Here is a 27,789-nt window from a genome sequence, read left to right on the forward strand (position 1 = left end):
GCGCTGGCAACGCAGTACGCAGTACGGACTAGAACATGTCAAACCGGTGTCAGATCATCAGCAGCACAGCATTTTTCGTTACTGTCGTGGACTCGTAGGGTGGCCAGACGTCCGGTTTTAGACCCACTTTTCCTCCTCCCAACTCAACCTCTGGCCGGACACATCATTGTCCGTTTTTTTGTGATATAGCCTACAGTGCTTGTGTCATAACTGTCATTTAAGTCGTCTCTGTATTAAAATCTCCGTAGCACTTTTCCGCTGCACAGAAAGCTCCCAGTCTCCCCACTGTCACAGAGACGGAGCAGGCGTTGGGGTGTTGCCATGTCCGCTTATTACAAGCGACTTTGGGCTTGTTTTATGATAGCCCAGTCAGGCTTCTTTTGGGCTGTTTTCATAGACATGGCTGCTTGTTTCTCTTCTAAAACCTGGCAAGGGTCTGTTTGTTTGTTGTAGAACGTGTGCTCTCACAATCACTAGTTAGTTAATGTAGAGATAAATAAACCAAATATGCCGAAATGAAAAACTACATTTAATGAGCAATGGAGCAGGGGACTCCACATCATAAAGAAAGGGATCCTAAAGCACTGTGAACATAATTATAGTCTACTGATTTATCTCAGTCTCATTATTTTATTTGAATATATATTGTTGGGAAAGTTAATATTTGCCTAGAACCACGTGGTACAGTGGTTTTCAACCATTTTCATATCAAGGTCCAGTATGTATTCTGCATTTTAGCCATGGACCACCATTTGATGAGATTTGGCCTCACAGACCCCAAACTAAATATTATATTGTTGTGTGGCAGTTCAGTGCAAATTATTTGACAATGCATCTCAGGCGATTTTATGGAGTAACGCAAAAGTAATGTAACGAGTAATGTAACTAGTTACTTTCTCCAGGGAGTAATAAAGTAATGTAAGGCATTACTTTTTTCAAAAGTAATATGTAATATGTAGTGCCTTACTTTTATGAGTAACGGACCCCAACTCTGCAGAGGAGTCAAACCAATGATGTGTTGTACTCACCAGGCAGGTCGCTACATGACATAGTGAATGTCAGGCCTCTGGAAGCCATTGAAGGTAGAGGCAGCGGCCACAGTGTATGCGCCCATGTTCTCCAACAGGAGAACAACGCCGTCGTTGACATGGTACATCAGAGTCCGGTCACTAGTCCAATCGTCTTCCTCTGTGAAGAAGACATCAATAACCCACGTTACCACCAGGAAGTGTCACCAATAACACATTTTCAGACTGAATAAGGGGAATTTTCCCCATAATGAACACTCTTACCGTCAATGCCAGGCTCTTGAATGATAACTTTCTTGGCAATGATGTTGTCTGCCCGTGTGTAAGCACATGCCTCTAGTAGTGGCCTGGATCAGCAATGACCCTCACGCCAGAGTCAGCTGGGAAATACAGCCAGGTTGATTACAGCCGTGATGTGTCGATGACAAAAGAGGAAAAGGGCTTGAATTCACTATCTTTCAAAAATAGCAGATCTACAAGCTCGTAGCACGGCACTCTGTGCCACGCTATGAGCTTGTAGATCTGCTATTTTTCAATAGCTAGAGTATATAACAATGCTTAAAACACCAATGGGTTAACTTATGTAATGCTTACTGATGCATAGACAAAGTACCTCTTCAAAGTTTAGCCTGAACCAGGGAATCTACCATCGATGTCTAGGACGGTCACTCATGTTGTATCCCTGCTCATCCTAGAGACAACAACAGAGGATTCATATAAGTTCTATTCAAAATAATTCTATCTCATGCCATTTCCCATGCAAGTATGTATCACGATCATGTCCCTAATAGTACTTGTGCCCTACTCACCTCCATGTCGAAGACACAGCGGGCATCAGAGATGGTCTGGAGTCTCATGGAAGCTGACGTCCATCACGTCCAGTCCCAGCTCCTTGGCCTGTTCCAGCAGACCCCGACACGACATGATGAGGGCTCCAAATGTCACACTCAGACGGCACACTGCCTTGGAATCATCTGCGGCAATACGCAGAACCAGCCTGAACACCAAGCAAAACGCACATTAGAGTACAGTGTGTATTGCAACAGGGCAAGGCAACTCCGAAAATTATATATATAAAATTAGGTTTTATAAAAAGAAAAAATACCTCGCTTTACCGTCTAGTAGATTTCAGGCTTTTCTGTGACAACTTCTTTTCTCCTAAAAGACATTCCTGATGTAAACAAGGAAATGGTTCGGCATTATACTTCCATGTTGAACTCTATAATGTTTAAAAAACTGTGTTCTCTTGTCACAGTTAATGGAGTAGCCTACAACAAGGCCAATACTTACAATTCCAAAGCAGATCTGACTTTGTGACCTGCAACACAACACAAAATAAATGAGGGGATTTAAAATTGATGCCAATTAATCGCATGCAATATATCAGTGGTTCTCAACCGTTTTACACTACCACCTCAGAATATATGTGGCTCTCCAAGTAGTAAAGTAAAACCATAATAGCTTATGTAAAAATACAATAGCATATGTCTTTATTATTAGACTGCCCATCATTAACACAGGCCATAATAATGTATTTTAGGTAATACAGTTGTCACACAATGAGACTGACAGACAGACACAATACGCGCGCGCACGCAGTCACACACACGCACACACACGCACACACACACACACACGATAGAGATTGTAATGGTGGTCGTGGTCTATTTGTCCCGTTTAGAAAACAAATAGTTTGTCTTTCAGGCAGCACTGCAGACGTTCGTCTGAGATGCGACGAGCTGCGGGGGTTAAATGCTTTATTTAGCCTACAAAGATCTTCTTCCACCACTCAAATCGCATGACATTAAGAGGTGGCTTTTTGTGAGTGTTATCCTACTATAACACCGGGGCTCCACCGGGCGCGTTGCGTCTCCGTCGCGTGCAAACGAACCGGGGAAATTTGAATGCAGTCACGCGGGCAGTGGAGCCACGTCCCTTCATTGATTAAAAAGGGAACAACTGTGACTGTTATCCTGTCTGAAATGCACTGGCTAAGTGAAAAGGTTAGCCTAGTATGCTACATAATCTTCTGTCACACTCTAGCCAAACTATTTTTTTTTTACCCCAATCAGTTCTAGACTTCTGACGGTGTTTACATATCGTCAGAAGTAGAACTTACTGTAGACCAGTACACTATTTGATTAACCATGTTATATTTAGTGTCGCCCTGTTTCAAATGAGTACTCACCAGAATGCAGATGCACAGCTTAGCTTCAGTCCGGACCGGAATGCTCGGCCGGGTAAACAGCTCCCGCGGTCCCGCCTCCCGACTGTAAACTTATCCTCCCGCGAGTTGGAAACGATATAGTCTAGCTGCGCACCTGGCTAAGATATGCAAATGTTTCATAGTCTAGCACCTGGCTAAGATATGTATAAAACTAACTATTGTTGCTGTACTACTTATGCCTAATGTCTGCCAGCCTGCCACGCCACTCTTTCTTCCCCCTTTCTTCTTCTTCCCATAAGGCATTGCGGCTTTTCTTGACAAACTAATACATGTTAAGTTAATTTGAATCTACACTAAAACATTGTAATGTATTTGAACTAAACATTATTTATTCATCACATTACTATAAAATGCAAAGTACACTTTACACTTTTTTTATTAGTTATTTATAAAACTTAAATAGTATATTTACATTGTACTTTTAATATTTTAGTTGATACAACAGGATTCAAAATCTGGGCTAACAGTGTATAGCACGTATAAAACAACCGAAGTTGACCAAAGTGCTTCACAACAAAAGACAAACAATGAACAAATTCAAATAATATGCAGTGGCTAAAAAGGTTAAAATCAGTTCACATTAAAAGCAAGGGGAAAAAAGGTGCGTTTTGAGAAGGGATTTGAATATATTGATAGATTGAGCAGCTCTAATATGGGGGGGGGGGGAGGTTGTTCCAGAGCTTAGGGGGGGGCTGCCACCACAAAAGCGCGGTCACCTCTTGTTCTGAGGATGCGTGACGTTGGCACGGTCAGCAATGACTGGTCCGCAGACCTCAGAGCTCTGGTGGGGTGGTATTGATGGATGAGTTCGGCCATATATATATATATATATATATATATATATATATATATAATATATACCAAAAGATAGACCTGTCGGCAACGAAGGCGACACACTTTGATGGGTAGATTTCATTACAGATCAGAGCAGAGTGATCCAAATGACATCTGATATTAATGCTGGGCAGCGCCATTAACCCATTTAGGCTTGAGGTCGACATTTAAAAAAAATGTCTTCTAAATCCTGACGGTTTCCTGAAAAACCCCATGTTTCTATGCGTCAGTGGTTCTCAAACGTATTCATGTCAAGGACCCCAAATATATATTATGACATTGGCCGCCGACCCCCCATCTGAAAATATGTTGTTCCAGGGAGGGAGCCCCCAGAAGCAAGCAAAGATTTTAGTTTAAACAAAAAAAAGTTTGCTCTGAAAGAATATATATTCAAAGATTTGCGCCACATTTTCGTGATAAAAAGAAAAATAGCAGTTCTACAAGCTCGTGCCGCGCTATGAGCTTGTAGATCTGCTATTTTTCCAATAACTTAAAGTATAGCATAATGCTTTAAAACACCAAAAGGGGTTCCGCGTCCTGAGTGAGTTAAAGTGTGGTCAGTGTAATGTGAGTGTGAGTGAGTGATGTGCTCATGTGTGTGTGTGTGTGTGTGTGTGTGTGTGTGTGTGTGTGTGTGTGTGTGAGTGATGTGCTGAAGTGTGTGTGTGAACCCCAGTAACCTGCAGCAACACCGGATGACGTCCTCCGGGGGAACAGAGAGCCAGTGTACTGCATGTGGCTTTAAGTCATTCTGGGCGGGAACTCCCTTTTGGTGTTTTAAAGCATTATGTTGTACTTTTAGCTATTGGGGAAAAATAGCAGATCTACAAGCTCGTATGGGTCTGCTTGTAGCTTGTAGGTCTGCTATTGTTGAAAAATCGTGAAAATGTGGCGCAAATTTGGAATTTATATTCTTTCAGAGTGAACGTTTTTCACTCAAATATTTGCTTCTGGGGGCTCCCTGGAACAACATATTTTCAGATGGGGGGGTCGGAGGTCCTATTACATATCATTTTTGGGGTCCTTGACATGAAATAGTTTGAACATGGGATTTTCTGAAAACTGTCATGATTTAGGAGGCGTTTGTAGTTAGTTCTAAATGGGTTAAGCTTTATAAGCAATAAGGCCCTAGTTGTGCCATATATGTCAGCTGATGACCCTGCCTGCTCTTCTGGGCAGGACAAGACATATTGAACATGGTCACACAGAGTGGTGCCCTGTGGTGACTTTAGGCCAGTGCTTTTCCACCCTTTTCATTTCAAGACACGGACCACCCTTTGATGAGATTAAAGGCCTATTCATAGTCTGGATTTTCAGGGTGGTGAGCTGACCACCTCGACCACCGCTGACCACCGCAAAATAACATTGAGGTGGTGAGTAAAAACAGAGAGAAGGGCTGGAGCGGTGGCGGTGGTTTGCTCTTCACCGCGGCTCAGTGACGTCATGTTGTAGTTCGGTGGTCACCTCAGTGACGTCATGTTGTAGTTCGGTGGTCACCTCAGTGACGTCACGTTGTAGTTCGGTGGTCACCTCAGTGACGTCACGTTGTAGTTCGGTGGTCACCTCAGTGACGTCACGTTGTAGTTCGGTGGTCACCTCAGTGACGTCATGTTGTAGTTCGGTGGTCACCTCAGTGACGTCATGTTGTAGTTCGGTGGTCACCTCAGTGGCGTCACGTTGTAGTTCGGTGGTCACCTCAGTGACGTCATGTTGTAGTTCGGTGGTCACCTCAGTGACGTCATGTTGTAGTCCGGTGGTCACCTCAGTGACGTCACGTTGTAGTTCGGTGGTCACCTCAGTGACGTCATGTTGTAGTTCGGTGGTCACCTCAGTGACGTCGTGTTGTAGTCCGGTGGTCACCTCAGTGACGTCACGTTGTAGTTCGGTGGTCACCTCAGTGACGTCATGTTGTAGTTCGGTGGTCACCTCAGTGACGTCATGTTGTAGTTCGGTGGTCACCTCAGTGACGTCATGTTGTAGTTCGGTGGTCACCCCAGTGACGTCATGTTGTAGTTCGGTGGTCACCTCAGTGACGTCACGTTGTAGTTCGGTGGTCACCTCAGTGACGTCATGTTGTAGTTCGGTGGTCACCTCAGTGACGTCACGTTGTAGTCCGGTGGTCACCTCAGTGACGTCATGTTGTAGTTCGGTGGTCACCTCAGTGACGTCACGTTGTAGTTCGGTGGTCACCTCAGTGACGTCATGTTGTAGTTCGGTGGTCACCTCAGTGACGTCATGTTGTAGTTCGGTGGTCACCTCAGTGACGTCATGTTGTAGTTCGGTGGTCACCTCAGTGACGTCATGTTGTAGTTCGGTGGTCACCTCAGTGACGTCATGTTGTAGTTCGGTGGTCACCTCAGTGACGTCACGTTGTAGTTCGGTGGTCACCTCAGTGACGTCATGTTGTAGTTCGGTGGTCACCTCAGTGACGTCACGTTGTAGTTCGGTGGTCACCTCAGTGACGTCATGTTGTAGTTCGGTGGTCACCTCAGTGACGTCACGTTGTAGTTCGGTGGTCACCTCAGTGACGTCATGTTGTAGTTCGGTGGTCACCTCAGTGACGTCACGTTGTAGTTCGGTGGTCACCTAACCACCAAAAAGCCAGACTATGTATGTATGAGCCTTTAGCCTCTCGGACCCAAACCTAAAGAATATTTAGTCGTCGTTGGATACGGTTTTGTCTACAATTCCACATGCTTTTGGCAAATGTTGATCAAAATAACAATTCTTTATACGTTCTCTAATTGTGTAGACCTCTTGTAAATGAAGTATACTGCAGATGTTTAACCCATTCTGACCGGAGATCAGATTCATACGAGGTTTCCATTGGACACACACTGGTCTGATTAACCCATTCTGACCCGAGATCAGATTCATACGAGGTTTCCATTGGACACACACTGGTCTGATTAACCCATTCTGACCTGAGATCAGATTCTAAAAATGTCAGTCGTTCATTCGATTTTTTCAAAAATAGCAGACCTACAAGCTCGTAGCGCGCCACTCGGTGGCGCGCTATGAGCTTGTAGATCTGCTATTTTTCAATAGCTAAAGCATAACATGATGCCAACACCAGAATGGGTTCCCGTTCAGAATGGGTTAATCGTGCCGAGCAGGGAGAAAATCCAGCAGAGCCGAACGCCAAGTCAAATATCACAATGCACACTCATTACTCATTCTGTAATAAATATTGGTAAATCTATTCGTGAGTTGTCTGACTGAAATTGAAGACAATGCGGGCCTGATTCACTATAAGCCGTTTACTCTCTCAGATTTAGTTGCGTATAAGAAACTCCCACATTACGTTAAGTCTAATTCATTGATTTTTTTTCTTTTGTCGTCCGTGAATTTTGTCGGAGGTCCGCTCTTTATCACGTCTGCTTACACGGGACCAAAGCTTGTGTATGCCATTAGAATTTCTTATTATTCATGCTAAATCAATGGCTATTCTAATTTCTCGTGCCAAACCTCAAATCGAATATGTACTGTATGTGCCCAATATTTGTCAACACATAAAAAAAGAGAGACTTGGAAATATGTCAAAGATCTATTGCTTGTACGCATATCGTAGACGAATTCAATAAATGTTTATTTATCTTCATTTGACGCATTTAGAGTCTAACCCATTCTGAACGGGAACCCATTTTGGTGTTAGCATCATGTTATGCTTTAGCAATTGAAAAATAGCAGATCTACAAGCTCATAGCGTGCCACCGAGTGGCGCGCTACGAGCTTGTAGGTCTGCTATTTTTGAAAAACCGAAGAACGGCTGACATTTTTAGAATCTGATCTCGGGTCAGAATGGGTTAATCAGACCAGTGTGTGTCCAGTGGAAACCTCGTATGAATCTGATCTCAGGTCAGAATGGGTTAATTATTAGATCCCCAGGCGTGTTTGCCGCGAGGCCACATCACATCACATGAGGCAGTCGATACAGTATGGATGGAATCTAGTGTCCATTACTCCAATTCTGTGGAGGGTGGACAAATTGGCCCTCTCTGTAATCAATAAAGCTCTGATATAACAAATGATCTTTTTTACCTCTGCTAAGGTGAGCGAGCAATTGTTCAGGTAGAAAGGGCTCATGTTAATCTATTTCAAGTTTTGGTCGTGAGGTTAAACTTTGTAAACTAAGGCTCCGAGTCATTATACACATGAGAGTCGGCTCTTTACTTTCTCACTGATCTACAAGTTCTCCAGTGGGTCCATTTTGAGGAGTATGACGTTTTTCTTCTGACATAGGACGTTTCCAGTTGCAGTTGCTGTGCGTGGTGCCCTGTGAGAGCCGCCATACTAGGACACGACGACACACACGACGATTATTACCACTGCCAGACACAGACTCTCTTTCTATTCCCTCTATTGTCCTGGACACCGGGAGGAGGAGTGAACCTCTTGTCACATCCTTTGAGTCTGTGCTCTTTCATGAGGCTTGTCTTGTTCCAGCGCTCTGACATTTACCCACAGAGACTGAGCCTCCTGCCTCCTGCCCATGTTATGATTGTGCTCGCTCGCTGGTAGAAGGAGAGCACAAACAGAGACTGCCTCCTGCCTCCTGCCCATGTTATGATCATGCTCGCTCGCTGGTAGTAGGAGAGCACAAACGGATCGCCGGATAATGCCTTGTTGGTGTGAGGGAGGATGGATGGATAGTCAGGGACGTGCAGAGAGTGTTAGAGGGGCAGGGGCTGAAATCCCGTAAGATGGCACTTTTGGACAAAACTAGCAGATCTACAAGCTCACAACGCGTCGCGCAGCGGGACGCGTTGAGAGCTTGTAGATCAGCCTTTTTCGGGGCGCAACAGCACTCTTTAGCTAGTGTAGATGTGGTGTACGACATGGAATTATAATTAAAATAAATTCAAAGCAAAATGCTGCGTTAAGTTCAGGGGACTTCTGAAGAAAACCAATTCTCCTGAATGCTGCCTTCCGGTATGGCATGGAAAGGAGAGGAGGGCATTTGCATTTCTTTCACCGCAGTAGTAAATGCTGCATTCGTGGTCTGGAGGAGAGCAGTTGTTTTTACAGACGGGTAAAAAGGGCCCTTTGATGTCTACTGTATGTGTGCACGTTCCTGATGGATTACAGTATGTCAGGCGGAAGCATTTCTCTCTCGACCAGGTGCTGGATATTGTTGAGATACGATGGACTGAGCCATAATAGTGTTATATTATATACTACTACTACGGGATGCCTTCCTCCATGGCAGGGCGCCAGAGCACACTGCCGCTTGCTGTTAGTCGGTACTGTGTTTGGGGCGATGGTGGCTCAGGGGTAGAGTTGCCAGATGGTACCCGGAAGGTTCCTAGTTCGAAGTGTCCTTGAGCAAGACTCTGAACCCCTAATTGCTCCCGATGTGCAGGTTGGTGCCTTGCATCATGGTTTCCTCCGGCATCGGTGTGAATGTGTGTGCGAATGTAATGCACTTGTATCTCTGTAAAGTGCCTTGGATAAAGGCGCTACATAAATGCACAGTCATTGGTTAGACCAGTCATTAGTCCTACAACTACAACCTATCTCAAACCCTCACCCGGCTAAACCTAACCTCCCACGGGGCAGCACATCTAAACCTAACCTTAACCCATGTCTAAACAATGACTAGTCTAAACTAAGTATGCACCCCTTTACCATTTACCATAATATAGGGGCTAGAAAAACATTCATTTACACGAGAACTGCAAAGTATGAAGGAAAACGAAGTGCCATTTTCCAGAGATGTTATCTTCAGCTTTACATATCGCACAGGATCATGAAATATAAACTGCTATAATTTGATCACAGAGCTTGCGTTGCGTTTCCACTGATTCCAGAAGTCACATGAAAAGAGCGGTGTAACCGCAGCCCAGAAGAGTGACATGACGGGAGGCGGAGAGAGAACTCCTGTCTGCAGTATCAGTTTTCTATTGGAAATGTAGACTCACAAGTCAGACAGTCACTAAATGATTCACTCAAGAATAGAGACTGAGGAGAATCTCCCAAGGTCAACTGGTAAACGTTATTGTCCACAAGGGAAATTTGTCTTGGGCTTTCACCCCAGCTATACAGCCACACATAAAACACCAATGACAGACAAAAATACATTACAGAGGGAGACACAACATTACACCACGCAGTGTTCAATGTTTAAACCGTGTGGAAACATTTGAAGAGTTTGGTTTGGTTCTCGGCTCGATCCCCAGCTGCTCCTGGCTTAGTGTTGAAAGGACACTATAGCCTCGCGTAGCCAGACAACTATTCCACTGCGAACTGTGGCTCAGGATGTAGAGCAGGTCGTCCAATGATCCATGGGTCGGCGGTTCGAATCCCGGCTCTCCTCCTGGCTACATGTCGAAGTGTCCTTGGGCAAAGACACTGAACTCCAAATTGCTCCCGATGTGCTGGTTTGGTACCTTGCATGGCTTCCGCCGCAATCGGTGTATGAATGCGTGTGTGAACGGGTGAATGTAATGCACCATCTATGTAAAGCGCCTTGGATAAAGGCGCTATATAAATGCACCATTTACAATCTCTGAATGTGGAACTACACCTTCCGAAATCCGAGTATACTCAATTCAAAATGATCTTCAGAGCTTATTTTTGTAATTCCTTTTCTGATAAGCTGTAAGATATATATATGCTTAGATGATTTCTATTCATGTTAGGAAACATGTTGCGCGACTGTAAAGACGAAACGGAAGTGGGGAGGAGGCTCCAGACTGTATGAGTATGACCGAAGCATTTGAAAATTTCCGAAAGGCAACAAACAGTCTGGCAACGCGAGGCTAAAAGGACACTGAACCCCACCTGCTCCCTTGCGGCGCTGTTCTATAGTTCCCCACTGATCCTAGTTACTAAGGGTTAGGATGGTTAACCCATTCTGACCTGAGATCAGATTCATACGAGGTTTCCACTGGACACACACTGGTCTGATGAACCCATTCTGACCTGAGATCAGATTCTAAAAATGTCAGTCGTTCTTCGTTTTTCAAAAAATAGCAGACCTACAAGCTCGTAGCGCGCCACTCGGTGGCGCGCTATGCGCTTGTAGATCTGCTATTTTTCAATAGCTAAAGCATAACATGATGCTAACACCAAAATGGGTTCCCGTTCAGAATGGGTTAATAAATATAGGGGATGAATTCCAGCTGTGCAAATGTACAAATATACATGTGCAAATATCCAGTACTTGGCAATACTCCAACTAAAGGGGACACATCCAATTAATAATGAATAATGAATTCAGTCTAGGACTATACTGTGGAAGGAACATGGTTGCTTAATAGTGTTTCCATGTACCGGATATAACTTATGTACAGTGTGTATAAGTTTTGCATGTTTTTGCATGTTTCTGAGTGTGCCCTGCATTGTGTAGGGACGGGGGGAGACGAGGGCACATTTACATGTGAACCTTCTAAGCTGCTTTGTGCTGACCTTGCTATATCAACCGCTGTGAAGTATTTTATTAGAGCAGGCACGGTGTTCCAGTGGGGAATATGTTGTGGCGGGATGCACACACACACGCGCACACACACACACACACACACACACACACACACACACACACACACACACACACACACACACACACACACACACACACACACACACACACACAAACACACACACCTTGTAAAAAGGACTGCCAGTGCAGTTTGACAGTAGGAGAGCAGCCAGTTACAACGTGCATGGACGGCAAAGCATCGTTACATACAGTACAGCTGACATGTCGGACACAGGGCAGCAGACATAACCTGACGCTGCCAGATCCAAAAAGCTTGCTACACAAATTTGTTTCACAGCTTATTTGGATCTGGGATCGCGGAAGCAAATTCGATGACGGGGCTGTTCCTTTTTTTCAAGATACATGGTAGATGATTGGATGGGAGCGTCTGTCTATCACCGTGTGGGCGTGCAAACACAACCAATCATATCGACGTGTCTATATACCGTCACATCCGCATCCCGCCTTTAGCTCACGCTGATTGGTTCGGTACGAAGCAGATCTGACTCAGGGCTCAACTCCGTCAGAGATCCCAGATGAGTGTTGTGTTGGGGAATATGTTTCCGCAATACCGCCCTCATCTGGCAGCGTCAGGTTACAGCAGACATACATCATGGATAAAGTAAACAACGCCTCCTCCAAATTGAGCGGCTTCCTAGTATAATGGCTGAAACTGAGCAGTATATACCTCTAGCTATAACTGCTCGGCTCTCCTTTTGGAAAGGCCGGCCATTTGTAAGCCCCTCACAAACAACTTTACACACACGTACATACATACATGCATACAAAGGCATACTTGCATGCATGAACATGGACAAAGTAGTCATTCACAGACGGCCTCAGAGGAAGACGTGTGCGCAGACATCCAGAGACAGACTGAGAGAACGGGACGTCTTTCAGGCTCTCCGAAAGGGGCTTAACCCATTCTGACCTGAGATCAGATTTATACGAGGTTTCCACTGGACACACACTGGTCTGATTATAACCCATTCTGACCTGAGATCAGATTCTAAAAATGTCAGTCGTTCTTCGATTCTTCAAAAATAGCAGACCTACAAGCTCGTAGCGCGCCACTCGGTGGCGCGCTATGAGCTTGTAGATCTGCTATTTTCCAATAGCTAAAGCATAACATGGTGCTAACACCAAAATGGGTGCCCGGTCAGAATGGCTTAACTCCTGGGTACGACAAACCCCTACAAAGCCCGTGAAAAGGAAAGACTAGAGAGAAGAAGAAATGGGGGGAAAATACGCAGAATGTGAGATAAAAGCGGGGCAAGATTTCTGAAGTGACTTGATTGGAGGGAGGTGTTAATTGCGCCTGAGCTCCTGAGCATTATAAGTGGAGCTCCAATAAAATAAATGTGAATATAGCTAATTAACTCATTTTGGGCGGGAACCCCTTTCGGTGTTAGCATTTTTATGTTATGCTTTAGCTATTGAAAAAGAGCAGATCTACAAGCTCATAGCACGCTACGAGCTTGTAGGTCTGCTTTTTTTGAAAAATCGACTGACATAGAAACATAGCTTTTTCAGAAAACTGTCAGGATGTAGAAGACATTTTTTAGAATGTCATCTCATCAAATAATTGTTCCAAGAAATGAAAAAGCATGTAAAAAAACAAAACAACCGAAAGCTGTAGTAACTACAGGGAAATCTAGAGATTGTAATCTGTGTGCATTTACTGTACTAATGGTTGCACTCCGTCTCCCTTTCTTCACACGCACACGTATGTTGTGTGAATGGACAATAATTTATCAGGGTGAAAAGGAGGCGTGGTATCGTTAAGGTTAAAGCTTTCAAGGTTTCTTTATCGCTATACATCTTGTGTACATTTACATAAGAGTAAGATGAATGTACTGTATTGTTCCTAAGGCAGTGCTGCAGGTAGTATTTTTTGCAAACCTAACAATGAGAATAGCAGTACTGTAAAAAACTAAGAATAAACATGGAATAATTAAGAATCAGAGAGTAGTAGTATCAGCAGTATCTTCACAACAGTGTGTCACGTCCTGTGTCTGTTTTTAGGGAAGTTAGGGAGACATTTTTCCGATGAGGGATCATCGAAATGTTGGTTTTTGACAATCAAGTATGAATGGTCACTTTGTCTACTTACTATTTGTTTATTATCTTAGGTGAGAACCATGTACTGTATAAGCCCTTTATGGGTTTCTTTTCTCACCTGTACTAACCTTTTGTGTACTGTTTATCCCATTCTGAACGGGAACCCATCTTGGTGTTAGCATCATGTCGTGCTTTAGCTATTGAAAAATAGCAGATCTACAAGCTCATAGCGCGCCACCGAGTGGCGCGCTACGAGCTTGTAGGTCTGCTATTTTTGAAAAATGACTGACGACTGACATATAAAACATAGCTTTTTCAGAAAACTGTCAGGATTTAGAAGACAGTTTTAGAATCTGATCTCAGGTCAGAATGGGTTATTTATTGTGCGGAAACAAAAAGGTGGCTGACATTAGATGCTTGGTCGGTCAGGTACCTTTGGCATCCACTTTTGCGCCGCTCGTGCGTGGTTCTCGAGGCTGTCGGAAATCACGTGTCGCCAATGAAGGCAGGAAGTCAAGCGGAAGTGCAGTGCTGGAGGCGTTTTTTTCTTAATGAATCTTTATAACGGTCATTACAATACATTACAATACGAAACTAAGACAAACAGACAAACACAAACATCAAAGTTATGAATACAACATCAGAGCCAGGGGGGGGGGATTAGATTACTAACAGAAAACATTAAAGAATGAACACAAAAAGCAACAGTTCTCGGCAGCTTTCTTATTTAGAAGTGCTGAAGGCATTTGCTGAAGGCACGCTGCGTCACTGCCCAAGTGATGTCACTCATGTGACTCCTCCATGTCTCTCGCTGTCACTCAAGTGACTTCTGGCCAATCACAGCGCGTCTTTTCCGGGACTTAAGTTACGCACGCGGAAGGGTTCATTGAAGGCAAATGTTTTGCAAGGAATCTCGGGAAAATTGTCCCTTCAATTAAATTGTGACACGCACCTCAGAGCCGGCCGGAAAGGGAATGTCTATGGTCGGAATATACCTGCCTTGCAGTGCTGATTACGTCAACAAAAACTATGACAGAAAATGTTCATCGACTACCTTTTTTGACTGACGAAAACTAAATGGAAATTCAATGAAAACTAAGCTATATGATGACTAAAACTATGATGAAAAAAGACTAAATATATTGACAATTTCGTCAACAAATAAAAACTAGACTAAAATGTTAGAAAGGGAGTGGACAATCCATTATAAGTAAAAGACTAAAGTAATGTTACACTTGGTTGCATGATGAAAATAGCCGACCTACAAGCTCGCAACGCAACACAACGCATCGTAGCGTGACGCGTTGTGAGCTTGTAGATCGGCTATTTTCAGCAAGCGTAAAATCAGCCGTTACGACGGCATCAAGACCTGCAAACGGTAGATTTAGTCGACTAAAACTAGACATAAAGCATTTCAGATGACTAAAATATGACTAATACTAAATTGACATTTTATGCCAAAATCCACACTGCTGCCTTGTTGTGGTTCAATTTGTTGAACGTTTGTTGAGTCGACAATGTCCACATTCCATCGTTGTCAAGTAACGATGTCGCTTTTGGTGTCGGCAGCATCAGTCAATCAGTTTATCGTCTGCCAGCTGGATCAATGATCAGAAATGATCAATAAAGACATGTACCAAACACTGTACTGTACTGTACTGTACTGTACTGTACTGTACTGTACTGTACTGTACTGTACTGTACGTTGTTCATGTGGTGGTTGTGCACTGTGTACAATTATATTTGTATTGATATGACGCCGTAAACCGCTGACAAATGCCAATATTCTAAGCATGCGTGTTTACAAAAGAATGCCCGGCCCAAGTGTACGTTATGTTTTCATTTATTGATTATAATAGTCTGAAGAAGTGTCTGTCTGTTTGTATGTATATTATTGCACAAACTGTGTGTGTGTGTGTGTGTGTGTGTGTGTGTGTGTGTGTGTGTGCGCGTGTGTAAGGGGGGTAGGTGTTAACAGATGGTCTGCTCAGTGAACAGGGACGCTGCCAAGAGAGAGCGAGTGGGGGAAGACTGGGCGAGGGAATGGACCTCGTCTTGAGTTACTCTTTCTAGACAGACAATTCCCAAATGCTTCCACCTGACCATCTGTAGTTAACCCATACTGAACGGGTACCCATTCTGGTGTTAGCATCATGTCGTGCTTTAGCTATTGAAAAATAGCAGATCTACAAGCTCGTAGCGCGCCACCGAGTGGCGCGCTATGAGCTTGTAGGTCTGCTATTTTTTGAAAAATCAAAGAACGACTGACATTTTTTAGAATCTGATCTCAGGTCAGAATGGGGTTAATCAGACCAGTGTGTGTCCGCAGTGGAAACCTCGTATGAATCTGATCTCAGGTCAGAATGGGTTAAATATTCTGCCATTTTAACCCACTTCATTATTCTCTGTGCAGTCGCTTGAATAACCCTTGAAAACTAATTGGCGAGCAGAAAATGGAAATTATAAAATACAATGAAAAAAGCTTTCGTTCAGGTGTTTTGGAACTTGAAACTTGGAAAAAAAAGAAACATATTCAGCTGTAAAAATATTCAGCTTTACAAAATGATTTTCTGTGACCAATTGTAAAGACAAGTGCATGCCTGTCTTTGCTGTATTTGATAAACCACCGCAATGTTATTGCCTGCCTGCCCTACATTTTAAGGTAAAAGGTTGTGCGGGCGACCGTAGCAGAATGGGTTTAGCCGAATGGGTTTAGCAGAATGGGTTTAGACGGAGGCCGTCTGGGAAACAGACGGTTTTAACCACTAACTGCCTGGCGTCTTTTGCTCATAATGGCTTTAGTCGCCCAGATCGTCTTTTGACGTCTCTTTTTTAAATTACGTTTCACAACTGTGTTCTGCACGCGTCTGTGTATATGAAGTAAACGCGGGGGGGGAAACGGTAGTGAAAAGTCTGCTGTCTTATGCTCTCTAAGGGAACGGATTGTTATGCTCTCTAAGGAAACGGATTGTTATGCTGTCTAAGGAAACGGATTGTTATGCTCTCTAAGGAAACGGATTGTTATGCTGTCTAAGGAAACGGATTGTTATGCTGTCTAAGGGAACGGATTGTTATGCTCTCTAAGGGAACGGATTGTTATGCTCTCTAAGGGAACGGATTGTTATGCTGTCTAAGGAAACGGATTGTTATGCTGTCTAAGGGAACGGATTGTTATGCTGTCTAAGGAAACGGATTGTTATGCTCTCTAAGGGAACGGATTGTTATGCTGTCTAAGGGAACGGATTGTTATGCTGTCTAAGGGAACGGATTGTTATGCTGTCTAAGGAAACGGATTGTTATGCTGTCTAAGGGAACGGATTGTTATGCTGTCTAAGGGAACGGATTGTTATGCTGTCTAAGGGAACGGATTGTTATGCTCTCTAAGGGAACGGATTGTTATGCTGTCTAAGGGAACGGATTGTTATGCTCTCTAAGGGAACGGATTGTTATGCTCTCTAAGGGAACGGATTGTTATGCTGTCTAAGGGAACGGATTGTTATGCTCTCTAAGGGAACGGATTGTTATGCTGTCTAAGGGAACGGATTGTTATGCTCTCTAAGGGAACGGATTGTTATGCTCTCTAAGGGAACGGATTGTTATGCTCTCTAAGGGAACGGATTGTTATGCTGTCTAAGGGAACGGATTGTTATGCTGTCTAAGGGAACGGATTGTTATGCTGTCTAAGGGAACGGATTGTTATGCTCTCTAAGGGAACGGATTGTTATGCTCTCTAAGGGAACGGATTGTTATGCTGTCTAAGGGAACGGATTGTTATGCTGTCTAAGGAAACGGATTGTTATGCTGTCTAAGGGAACGGATTGTTATGCTGTCTAAGGGAACGGATTGTTATGCTCTCTAAGGGAACGGATTGTTATGCTGTCTAAGGGAACGGATTGTTATGCTCTCTAAGGGAACGGATTGTTATGCTGTCTAAGGGAACGGATTGTTATGCTGTCTAAGGGAACGGATTGTTATGCTCTCTAAGGGAACGGATTGTTATGCTCTCTAAGGGAACGGATTGTTATGCTGTCTAAGGGAACGGATTGTTATGCTGTCTAAGGGAACGGATTGTTATGCTCTCTAAGGGAACGGATTGTTATGCTGTCTAAGGAAACGGATTGTTATGCTGTCTAAGGGAACGGATTGTTATGCTCTCTAAGGGAACGGATTGTTATGCTGTCTAAGGGAACGGATTGTTATGCTGTCTAAGGGAACGGATTGTTATGCTCTCTAAGGAAACGGATTGTTATGCTCTCTAAGGGAACGGATTGTTATGCTGTCTAAGGGAACGGATTGTTATGCTCTCTAAGGAAACGGATTGTTATGCTCTCTAAGGGAACGGATTGTTATGCTGTCTAAGGAAACGGATTGTTATGCTCTCTAAGGGAACGGATTGTTATGCTGTCTAAGGGAACGGATTGTTATGCTGTCTAAGGGAACGGATTGTTATGCTCTCTAAGGGAACGGATTGTTATGCTGTCTAAGGGAACGGATTGTTATGCTCTCTAAGGAAACGGATTGTTATGCTCTCTAAGGGAACGGATTGTTATGCTCTCTAAGGGAACGGATTGTTATGCTCTCTAAGGGAACGGATTGTTATGCTGTCTAAGGGAACGGATTGTTATGCTCTCTAAGGGAACGGATTGTTATGCTGTCTAAGGGAACGGATTGTTATGCTGTCTAAGGGAACGGATTGTTTTGCTGTCTAAGGGAACGGATTGTTTTGCTAGGATTGTTGAATCCGAATATCTTGGATTCTTGTTCCAGGCTGCGTTTTTGATCAAAACAAAGCTTGATTTGCTGCTCGATTCTATAAATGCTACCGTATATGATCGCCGGTTACAAAATGTACGTTTTGGGTGTATTAAATAACATTCGCGGGACATGTTGCATATAGCGATTTTTACACTTCCTGTTTCTCCGTTTCCGAGTGAAACCGATTTCAAAATAAGACTGTTCTCGAGTATAAATTCAGTCACTAGAAGGCAGCGACCTATACAGGTACTCTCCATACAAAACGTGGCTAGTATTGGAGGTGATATTCCTTGCTAACCTGAGGATGCTGTTCTCATACGTGGATGTGTAGAGTCTCTGAAGTGGTTGTACAAACAATCTTTGAACAGATGTTTAGTCGTTTGCTCTTTCGTTTAGCTGTGGGAAAAGTCCATGGCTTAGAGCGGCAGGGGCTGAAATACCGTAAGAGGGCACTTTTGGGCAGAAATAGCAGATCTACAAGCTCACAACGTGTCGCGCTGTGATGCGTTGAGAGCTTGTATGTAGATCAGCTAGATTTCGGAGCGCAACCCAGCACTGTTTAGCTAGTGGAGATGCGGTGTATGTATGTATATACGACATGGAATTCTAAACAAATTTGTTCAACGCAAAATACTGTGTTCAAGTTCAGGAGAAAATACTGTGTTCAATTTCTGGAGACTTCGGAAAAAAAGCAATTCTCCTGAATGCTGCCTTCCGGTATGGCATGGAAAGGAGAGGAGGGCATTTGCATTTCTTTCACCGTGTAGTAAACGCTGCATTCGTGGTCTGGAGAGGGCAGTTGTTTTACAGACTAGGTAAAAAGGCAGACGGAGAGACATCGCTAATAACTATCGGTGTCTTCTTCTTTAATCTGTACGGTCGCCATATCTTCTATACGCTATAGTCTATCGCCGGGTTTAAGACAGACATGCACAGCTTTAGCATCGCAATGGCCTGCCACGGTTATGCTGCAGAGCGGGAATACATTTTCCTATTTCATACAGTAATATTATACCTTTCCTGTCCGAAGAGCTTTTCCGGTATAGGATTCTCAAATCTTTAACGGGCTGAATTTCAGAATTGTGTCTGGAGCAAATTAACTTATTATTATTATGGAAGAGATAAGGCTTTGCTTGAGAGAATATATACTGTATACTGTACGTGTCTCCATCGGCTTGACATTAACCCATTCTGATTACTTTATTACAATCTTCCTCCCGAGAGCCCTTCACCACAACGCCTACAATCGATGTTCACTCCTGTGTTCTTCCTCTTCATGCCCACAAAGCTTGGCTCTCTCTCTCTCTCTCGCTCTCTCTCTCTCTCTCTCTCTCTCTCTCTCTCTCTCTCTCTCTCTGTCTCTCTCTCTGTCTCTCTCTCGTTTCTCTTCCCCCCTCCACCTTCCACTCCGGCTCCCATCACTCGACCAGACAGTGACAGGTGGCCGAGCTCATTTCCGCGCCAGTAGCCCCTCTCGTCCTCTCCTCTATAAGTCTCTTCTTGGCTCCTTGTTTCCCCCCTCCCCCCCCCTTACCCTGCACTCTGTCAGAGAGATAGAGTGCCAGGGGCTCCTCATGCATTTCCTGCTCTCGGGGGGCTGCGGGCTGGTCCCCGCTGGCCACCAGGCAGGATATGTGTGATTTTCTTCTTTATTTTTTTTACATCTCTAAAGCTCTCCGGAGGTTAGGAATTCACCTTCAGTAGTGTCATGGATGTACGATATGATGCGATACAATGCGATATGGTACGGTCCGGTACGGTACGGTCCGGTACGGAAAATACTGTGTTCAAGTTCAGGAGAAAATACTGTGTTCAAGTTCAGGAGAAAATACTGTGTTCAAGTTCAGGAGAAAATACTGTGTTCAAGTTCAGGAGAAAATACTGTGTTCAAGTTCAGGAGAAAATACTGTGTTCAAGTTCAGGAGAAAATACTGTGTTCAAGTTCAGGAGAAAATACTGTGTTCAAGTTCAGGAGAAAATACTGTGTTCAAGTTCAGGAGAAAAGCAATTCTCCTGAATGCTGCCTTCCTTCCGGTATATGGCATGGAAAGGTAGAGGAGGGCATTTGTATTTCTTTCACCGTGTAGTAAACGCTGCATTCGTGGTCTGGAGAGGGCAGTTGTTTTACAGACGGGTAAAAAGGCAGGGGCTGATGTGTGATGATGATGTCTGTGTGTGCACGTCTCTGCTAATAGCTGTTTATGTTGCTGCCATACCGTTTCTGTCAACCCATCGCTCATCGCGGCTGGCTCCATTGTTCATTAATCATTGTTTGGGAAAAAAAAGGCTCCTTTCAATCAATATGTCTTTCACTTCATGGAATTCTGCCCACGAGTATTTGATTGAATTCTGTCTTTAGTTCCAGTATAGGCTATTAAAGGAGAATTTCATGCTAGAAGGCTTTCTTACCTTTCTTACCGCACGCACGTACACGCACGCACGCACAAACTGGGGTCTGTGAGTGAGTCTGCAGTTCTTCTGATGCAAGTTCATTCCATAGTTTTGGAGCCAAGCACCAACTCTGTGTGTGTGTATATATGGCTTGCTTGGGTGCAGCAAGTTGTGGAGTAATTACTGGGAACTGATGGCTGTTGCACTCCACCCTGCAGCCATCCATCCATCCCACAGCCACAGGGGTCTATTGTGAAATGGGGATAGACTCCCGCTCTCTGGCTGATGCCAGCCAATAAGCCATTCTGACCAGAGATCAGATTCATACGAGGTTTCCACTGGACACACACTGGTCTGATTGACCCATTCTGACCTGAGATCAGATTCTAAAAAATGTCAGTCGCTCTTCGATTTTTCAAAAATAGCAGACCTACAAGTTCGTAGCGCGCCACTCGGTGGCGCGCTACGAGCTTGTAGATCTGCTATTTTTAAATAGCTAAAGCATAACATGATGCTAACACCAAAATGGGTTCCCGGTCAGAATGGGATAAGCCTCTCCAGCCTGCCCTGACCTTAGCCATGAGGACAGTGAATATCAGCTGTTCTCCAGGCAGTGAATGTCAGTCAAAACAAACATTCATTTGTCCTTGTGTTAGTCGTCTCATATTTACGGTCGGATAAAATGTCGTCTGACTACATCGCTGAGTCCGTGTGCCTCGATACTTAGGTTTCTGGTATTCGGGGAGAGGAGAGGTGTATCATGTCTGTTATTGACTAGACCTTGTGATGCTGTACAACATGTACGTAGTTTTAAGGTAGTTTCCAAATGAAAAAAAAAAAATCATAATTCTGGCCTGCTAAAGAATATATCAGCAGCTGTCATGTTGGACAACACAGACATACTGGACCTAATCCTCCCAGAGGAGCGCACTTGAAAGATTGAAATCGTAATCGCATATTGCATTTACCTTTGACATTCACCGTCCACCACCGTTCCCCCAGTAAAGCGGTAGAGACAGAGAGATGGGTGGGCGAGGGACGGAAGTAGAGACAGCGACGAGAAGCATATGAGGGAAAAGGATGAGAGGAAAGAGAGAGAGAGAGAGAGATTCAAAGAAAAATAATCCTCCATTTCTTTGTTGGTGCTGAGCCAAACTGTAAGGACGGAATCATGAGAACAAACTTGACCGTATCTGCCGTTTGTGTGTGTGTGTGTGTGTGTGTGTGTGTGTGTGTGTGTGTGTGTGTGTGTGTGTGTGTGAGTGAGTGTGTGTGAGCCCCTGCTGTGTTCTCAGGAGAGACACGAGAAGGATGAGCAAGCGCCTGCGTACGTGCGTGCATGCGTGTGTGCGTGCGTGCGTAACTAAGTACATTTATTTACTTTATTTATTGAAGTACTGTACTAAGACGAATGAACCAGATTAATTGAAAAACTTAAAATAGTAAATAATCGGTGGGCCCCATGCAGGTCCACTGTTACGGTTAAATTAACCCGCTCTGTATAGTTACATTAAAGGACCACTTCACCACTTTTCAACCTATCTTCATATAATAGGTCCTAATAATCTTGATAAAATGGCACGATTTTTTTCCTACTCAGTCTGTGTCTCATAGGAAGGCTGTGATGATGTCCTCCAATGACAAGTTCTTTTTTACAAAAATGTTTATATTTTAATTATCGTGAGAACCATGGCTTCCATTTTCGCATTGCAACTTTTCAGTACTAGAAAGCCTGCCGTTTCTATTAGCTTGTATTCCCCATCGATGATGTCACTGGAGGACGGTTTCTGAACTGCCCACAGCCCTCCTATGAGACATTTAAGATCTAAGATCTTAGATGATTTAAGATTTAAGAAGATTTAAGATCATTAAAGCTGGGCTGTTTCCTGAGTCCAATGCATCTCGGCCTACTTCCGGTCCAGGACTTGTCCCAGTTGGTTGTCCCCATGCTCAATAGAAGTCCATAGAAGAGCCGCCATTGGACTGGCCCCATGAAGTGACTCTGTCTATATCTCAGGCTCTGCCTACCCCTATAGGGTATGTACTGGTAACTGGTTGGAATAACGTACGTGTTCCTTCCACGCGCTACGTACGTCCAGCCGGCGAAACTCCCCCTTGTCAGGTGAAATGAATGAATGAATGACCTTTATTTATATAGCACCCTTCTCAGCACGAGTGCACAGGGTGCTTTACAATAGTACAAAAATAAAACTGTAACAACAGCAGGCAGCCATTATCACAGAATAAACAGTGAAAAACTAGCATCAAAAAGGACAATAAAAACACACAGATAAAAACACAAACAGTAGAAAAACAGTGTTATAGGTGACCAAATGCCTGTCTGAACATGAATGTTTTCAATTGTTTTTTAAAAGAGGCCTCAGAAAAGAAAAAAAAAGTAGCTTGGACTCCTCATGCATAGAAGGAAGCATGAGGTCAGTCCATTGCTCTCCCCAGGTTGGCAGAGGGAGTGTGTGTGACGTGTATATCCTGGTCTTACGTGTGTGTGTGTGTGTCGTACAGGACCTGACGTAACGTGTGTCCCCTCCTCTGCTCGTATTTCAGGACCTGACGTAACGCGTGTCCCCTCCCCCTGCTCGTATTTCAGGACCTGACGTAACGCGTGTCCCCTCCTCTGCTCGTATTTCAGGACCTGACGTAACGTGTGTCCCCTCCCCTCCTCTGCTCGTATTTCAGGACCTGACGTAACGCGTGTCCCCTCCCCTCCTCTGCTTCAGGACCTGACGTAACGCGTGTCCCCTCCCCTCCCCTGCTCGTATTTCAGGACCTGACGTAACGCGTGTCCCCTCCCCTCCCCTGCTCGTATTTCAGGACCTGACGTAACGCGTGTCCCCTCCCCTCCTCTGCTCGTATTTCAGGACCTGACGTAACGCGTGTCCCCTCCCCTGCTCGTATTTCAGGACCTGACGTAACGCGTGTCCCCTCCCCTCCCCCTGCTCGTATTTCAGGACCTGACGTAACGTGTGTCCCCTCCCCCCGCTCGTATGTCAGGACCTGACGTAACGCGTGTCCCCTCCCCTCCTCTGCTCGTATTTCAGGACCTGACGTAACGTGTGTCCCCTCCCCTCCCCTCCTCTGCTCGTATTTCAGGACCTGACGTAACGCGTGTCCCCTCCCCTCCTCTGCTCGTATTTCAGGACCTGACGTAACGTGTGTCCCCTCCCCTCCCCTCCTCTGCTCGTATTTCAGGACCTGACGTAACGCGTGTCCCCTCCCCTCCTCTGCTCGTATTTCAGGACCTGACGTAACGCGTGTCCCCTCCCCTCCTCTGCTCGTATTTCAGGACCTGACGTAACGTGTGTCCCTTCCCCTCCCCCGCTCATATTTCAGGACCTGACGTAACGTGTGTCCCCTCCCGTCCCCCTGCTCGTATTTCAGGACCTGACGTAACGCGTGTCCCCTCCCCTCCCCTGCTCGTATTTCAGGACCTGACGTAACGCGTGTCCCCTCCCCTCCTCTGCTCGTATTTCAGGACCTGACGTAACGCGTGTCCCCTCCCCTGCTCGTATTTCAGGACCTGACGTAACGCGTGTCCCCTCCCCTCCCCCTGCTCGTATTTCAGGACCTGACGTAACGTGTGTCCCCTCCCCCCGCTCGTATTTCAGGACCTGACGTAACGCGTGTCCCCTCCCCCTGCTCGTATTTCAGGACCTGACGTAACGTGTGTCCCCTCCCCTCCCCTGCTCGTATTTCAGGACCTGACGTAACGTGTGTCCCCTCCCCCTGCTCGTATTTCAGGACCTGACGTAACGTGTGTCCCCTCCCCTCCCTCTGCTCGTATTTCAGGACCTGACGTAACGTGTGTCCCCTCCCCTCCCCTGCTCGTATTTCAGGACCTGACGTAACGCGTGTCCCCTCCCCCTGTTCATATTTCAGGACCTGACGTAACGCGTGTCCCCTCCCCTGCTCTGCTCGTATTTCAGGACCTGACGACCCTGCAGTGCGACGTGTGCATCCTCGTCTTCTCGGTGACTGACAGGCGGAGCTTCCACCGCACGGCCCAGCTCCGCCTCCTCCTCAGGGAGTCCCACCCACACACGCCCATCATCCTGGTGGGGAACAAGAGTGACCTTGTCCGCTCGCGGGAGATCAGCACCGAAGGTGAGTCAGTGGACCAGGGGCGGGGCAACTACTGTAATATTACACCTGTCAGCTCGTCTATATATATATAATATACTATATCGTGTGTCACAAGGACACACAATACTTTGGACGTCCATAGCGGGCGGTTCCCATCCTCCATGTGCACGCAAGCACGTAGTAGCCTACACACACACGCACACACACGCACACACACGCACACACATGCACTCTCATGATCATGCAAACTCACACCGGCGTGTTGGGAGTAACGCGTTACAGGTAACGCAGCCTGTAACTGTAATCGGATTAGATTAACATAAACATGGGGGCACCCGGTGGCCTAGTGGTCCAGGCGCATATATAGGCTCTGGCCTGACGGCATGTTCGAGTCCCGTTCATTCATGACGACCTTTGGTGCGTGTCTCCGCTTTTTCTGTCCCTCTTGTCAGTCTTCACTTGAAACTATCAATGAAGGCAGAAAAATCACCATCAATAAAGGCAGAAGAATCCCCAAACAAATCTTTAGAGTAAGATGTATACGTTTTGAAATTAAGAGCATTTAGTTACTTAGTACATTTTTTTCAAATAAACAATCTGTTGTGTTTGCTTCTGTTGCCAACAATTAGAAAAAGCTAATCCATCCGACGACACAGTTGTTTGTGTCCCCCACTGCCCAAACGCTTTCTCCAATTGGCCGTCTCTCTCTGTTCCATCTTTCCTTTCTTCTTTGGGTGTTCCGTTTATCCCCTTCCCCTTGCTTTGTGTTTTGCCATTTTGTCACCTCATAAGTCCAAATTCCATTAGAGGCCCTCTCGAGGCTTTGTCTTTGATCAGCAGAATGGATTTTCTTGTCTCCGTGTCCTCGGGTACATGTGTATAGCACGAATACCCCCCCGCGGCAATCTCATCAGCCAAATCATTTCTCCTCTCGAGGTATCGTGACTCGTGACTAGCGCTGTGTGGATATACTAACATTCTCCCAGAAATGAATTCTGGCTCTCGTGGATTTCAGAGCTCACTTTCTCTACATCAGTGTCATCATTTACTGCAGAGTGGCTTGTTCTTTGAGATCTGTTTACCCACAAGCTCTTTGGCAGCTGGCCATAATATAGCAACACTAAAACATGGTCTTGGCTTAAAGAATCTACTGAAGAGGAAGCATGTGTTGCACTTATAGCTCTGGTCCATAGCCAATGCTTCTATGATTCTGCCCTGCATTAAGGCTATGCTACTTTCGCTTTTAAATCTCACATGGAACTCAGACCAGCCTCTCCTCTTTAGCGTATTTAAAAAGAAACGTTTTTGCTACTCACCAAAACAAAGGCGGGTTAGTGTCATTAGAAAGCCTACTTTCCTTAGTGGACGGTACTTTTTGGCCAGAAAGGGATTTTTTTTTTTTTTCCACCGGAGGAGAAATATTCTGTATGAGTTCAGTTCTCTGGGCAATATCGGTAGAGGGCGCATTGGAGTAACTAAAAGTATTTTTTTCCCGGTGGAAACAAAATCCCTTTTTGGCCAAAAATTACCGTTTATACGTGTGGTGGGGGGGGCTCAGAGTGTGTCCACTAAGGAAAGTAGTCTTTCTATTGACACAACCCGCCTTTGTTTTTGTGAGTAGCTAAAAACGTTCTTTTTATTTACGCTAAAGAGGAGAGGCTGGTCTGAGTTCCATGTGAGAGTTGAAAGCGAAAGTAGCATAGCCTTAATGCAGGGCATGAATCATAGAAGCATTGGCTATGGACCAGAGCTAGTGTTGCACCTGATTGTGTTTTCTGATTGACTGACATTTTTATTGACAAAAATGTGTATACAGTACCTATATTTGTACACAAAACGGAAAGAAGTATAGTAGTATAGTATAATGCTATTGACTTCTTTGGGTGTGTAAGCTGTTTTTAGTTGTTGTTGTGTTTTGTTTCACTCAATTCCCAACTACACCACTACGCAGAAGAACATGCAGGGAGAGCCTACTGTAAAAGCCTATACTGTAAAAGGAACCTACTACAACTCCACTTGATTGATGTTTATAATTGGGTTCAGCTGCTATTCAGCCAGCACTTGATGAAGGACCTTAATAGGAAGTTAATGGGTGCACATTATAAGGCATTTTGTTAAAGGGACACTTCACCCTTTTTGCAAAAAAATATATGTTAATGACATTTAGAAGCTTTAGATCACTTTCCTGGGGGTATTTATGTGTGTAATATGTGGTTTTAGATATTTTAGATTGTAGCAGTGAGCCTGTTGTCTCTGATGTCATGGACACTGTTTTTTTTTGCAAAAAGGGTGAAGTGTCCCTTTAATTATTACGCCGCCTGTCTCCATATAATCCGTGTTCCACATAAGCTCACAGTGCGGCGCAAGGAAAAGAGAGTCACACATGCCTATAACATGTTGACCGTGAATCGAACCCGCACAGTCGCGGTGAACCCTTTCCGATTATCTGGTTATATTATGCATATAGTGAGTGAGATGAGTGTGTATTTCATTAATATTTCAAATGCGGTGGGCCCCGCGTTGCGGTAGAATGCTGGTGGTAAGACATAGCGGAGAAAGGGAGGTGGAACGTACGTACAGTCACAGCATAGACCTGGATATGAACCCAATGTGTTCGTTCCTAAATTATGCATCTGAACCATTGTACTCGTACTTTTGTGTATGTGACGGCCGGGTTACATGAAGTCTGGTTTGCAACAAATACATAAATCCTGACACAAATGTTGCTACAAGTAAGACGCGCAAACGTGGGAAGCGAACACAGCTCGTACATATTTGGGTTTTTTTAAGATTTATTTTTAAGTAGCCATAACCATATAAGGAGTCCCCAAACAGCTATACGTCCAAATATGGAGTGTGTTGCATCAATCACAAACAAATCACTCTGCTCCATATATGGGCACAAAAGCGGG

General features: G+C 44.7%; 1 protein-coding gene across 1 annotated transcript in view; it reads left to right on the plus strand.

Moving 5' to 3' along the window:
- rem2 (RAS (RAD and GEM)-like GTP binding 2) overlaps positions 1–27,789 on the plus strand; it is a gene marked incomplete at its 5' end in the record, with an annotated part of 63,238 nt that overhangs the window by 21,134 nt on the left and 14,315 nt on the right. The window contains one exon of the mRNA XM_080777234.1: positions 24,721–24,898. Within this exon, the coding sequence (XP_080633360.1) occupies positions 24,721–24,898 (178 nt within the window). The remainder of the gene's footprint in view (positions 1–24,720; positions 24,899–27,789) is intronic.

Source organism: Protomyctophum bolini, assembly GCF_963924005.1.
Source record: "Protomyctophum bolini genome assembly, chromosome: 12".
NCBI lineage: Eukaryota > Metazoa > Chordata > Actinopteri > Myctophiformes > Myctophidae > Protomyctophum > Protomyctophum bolini.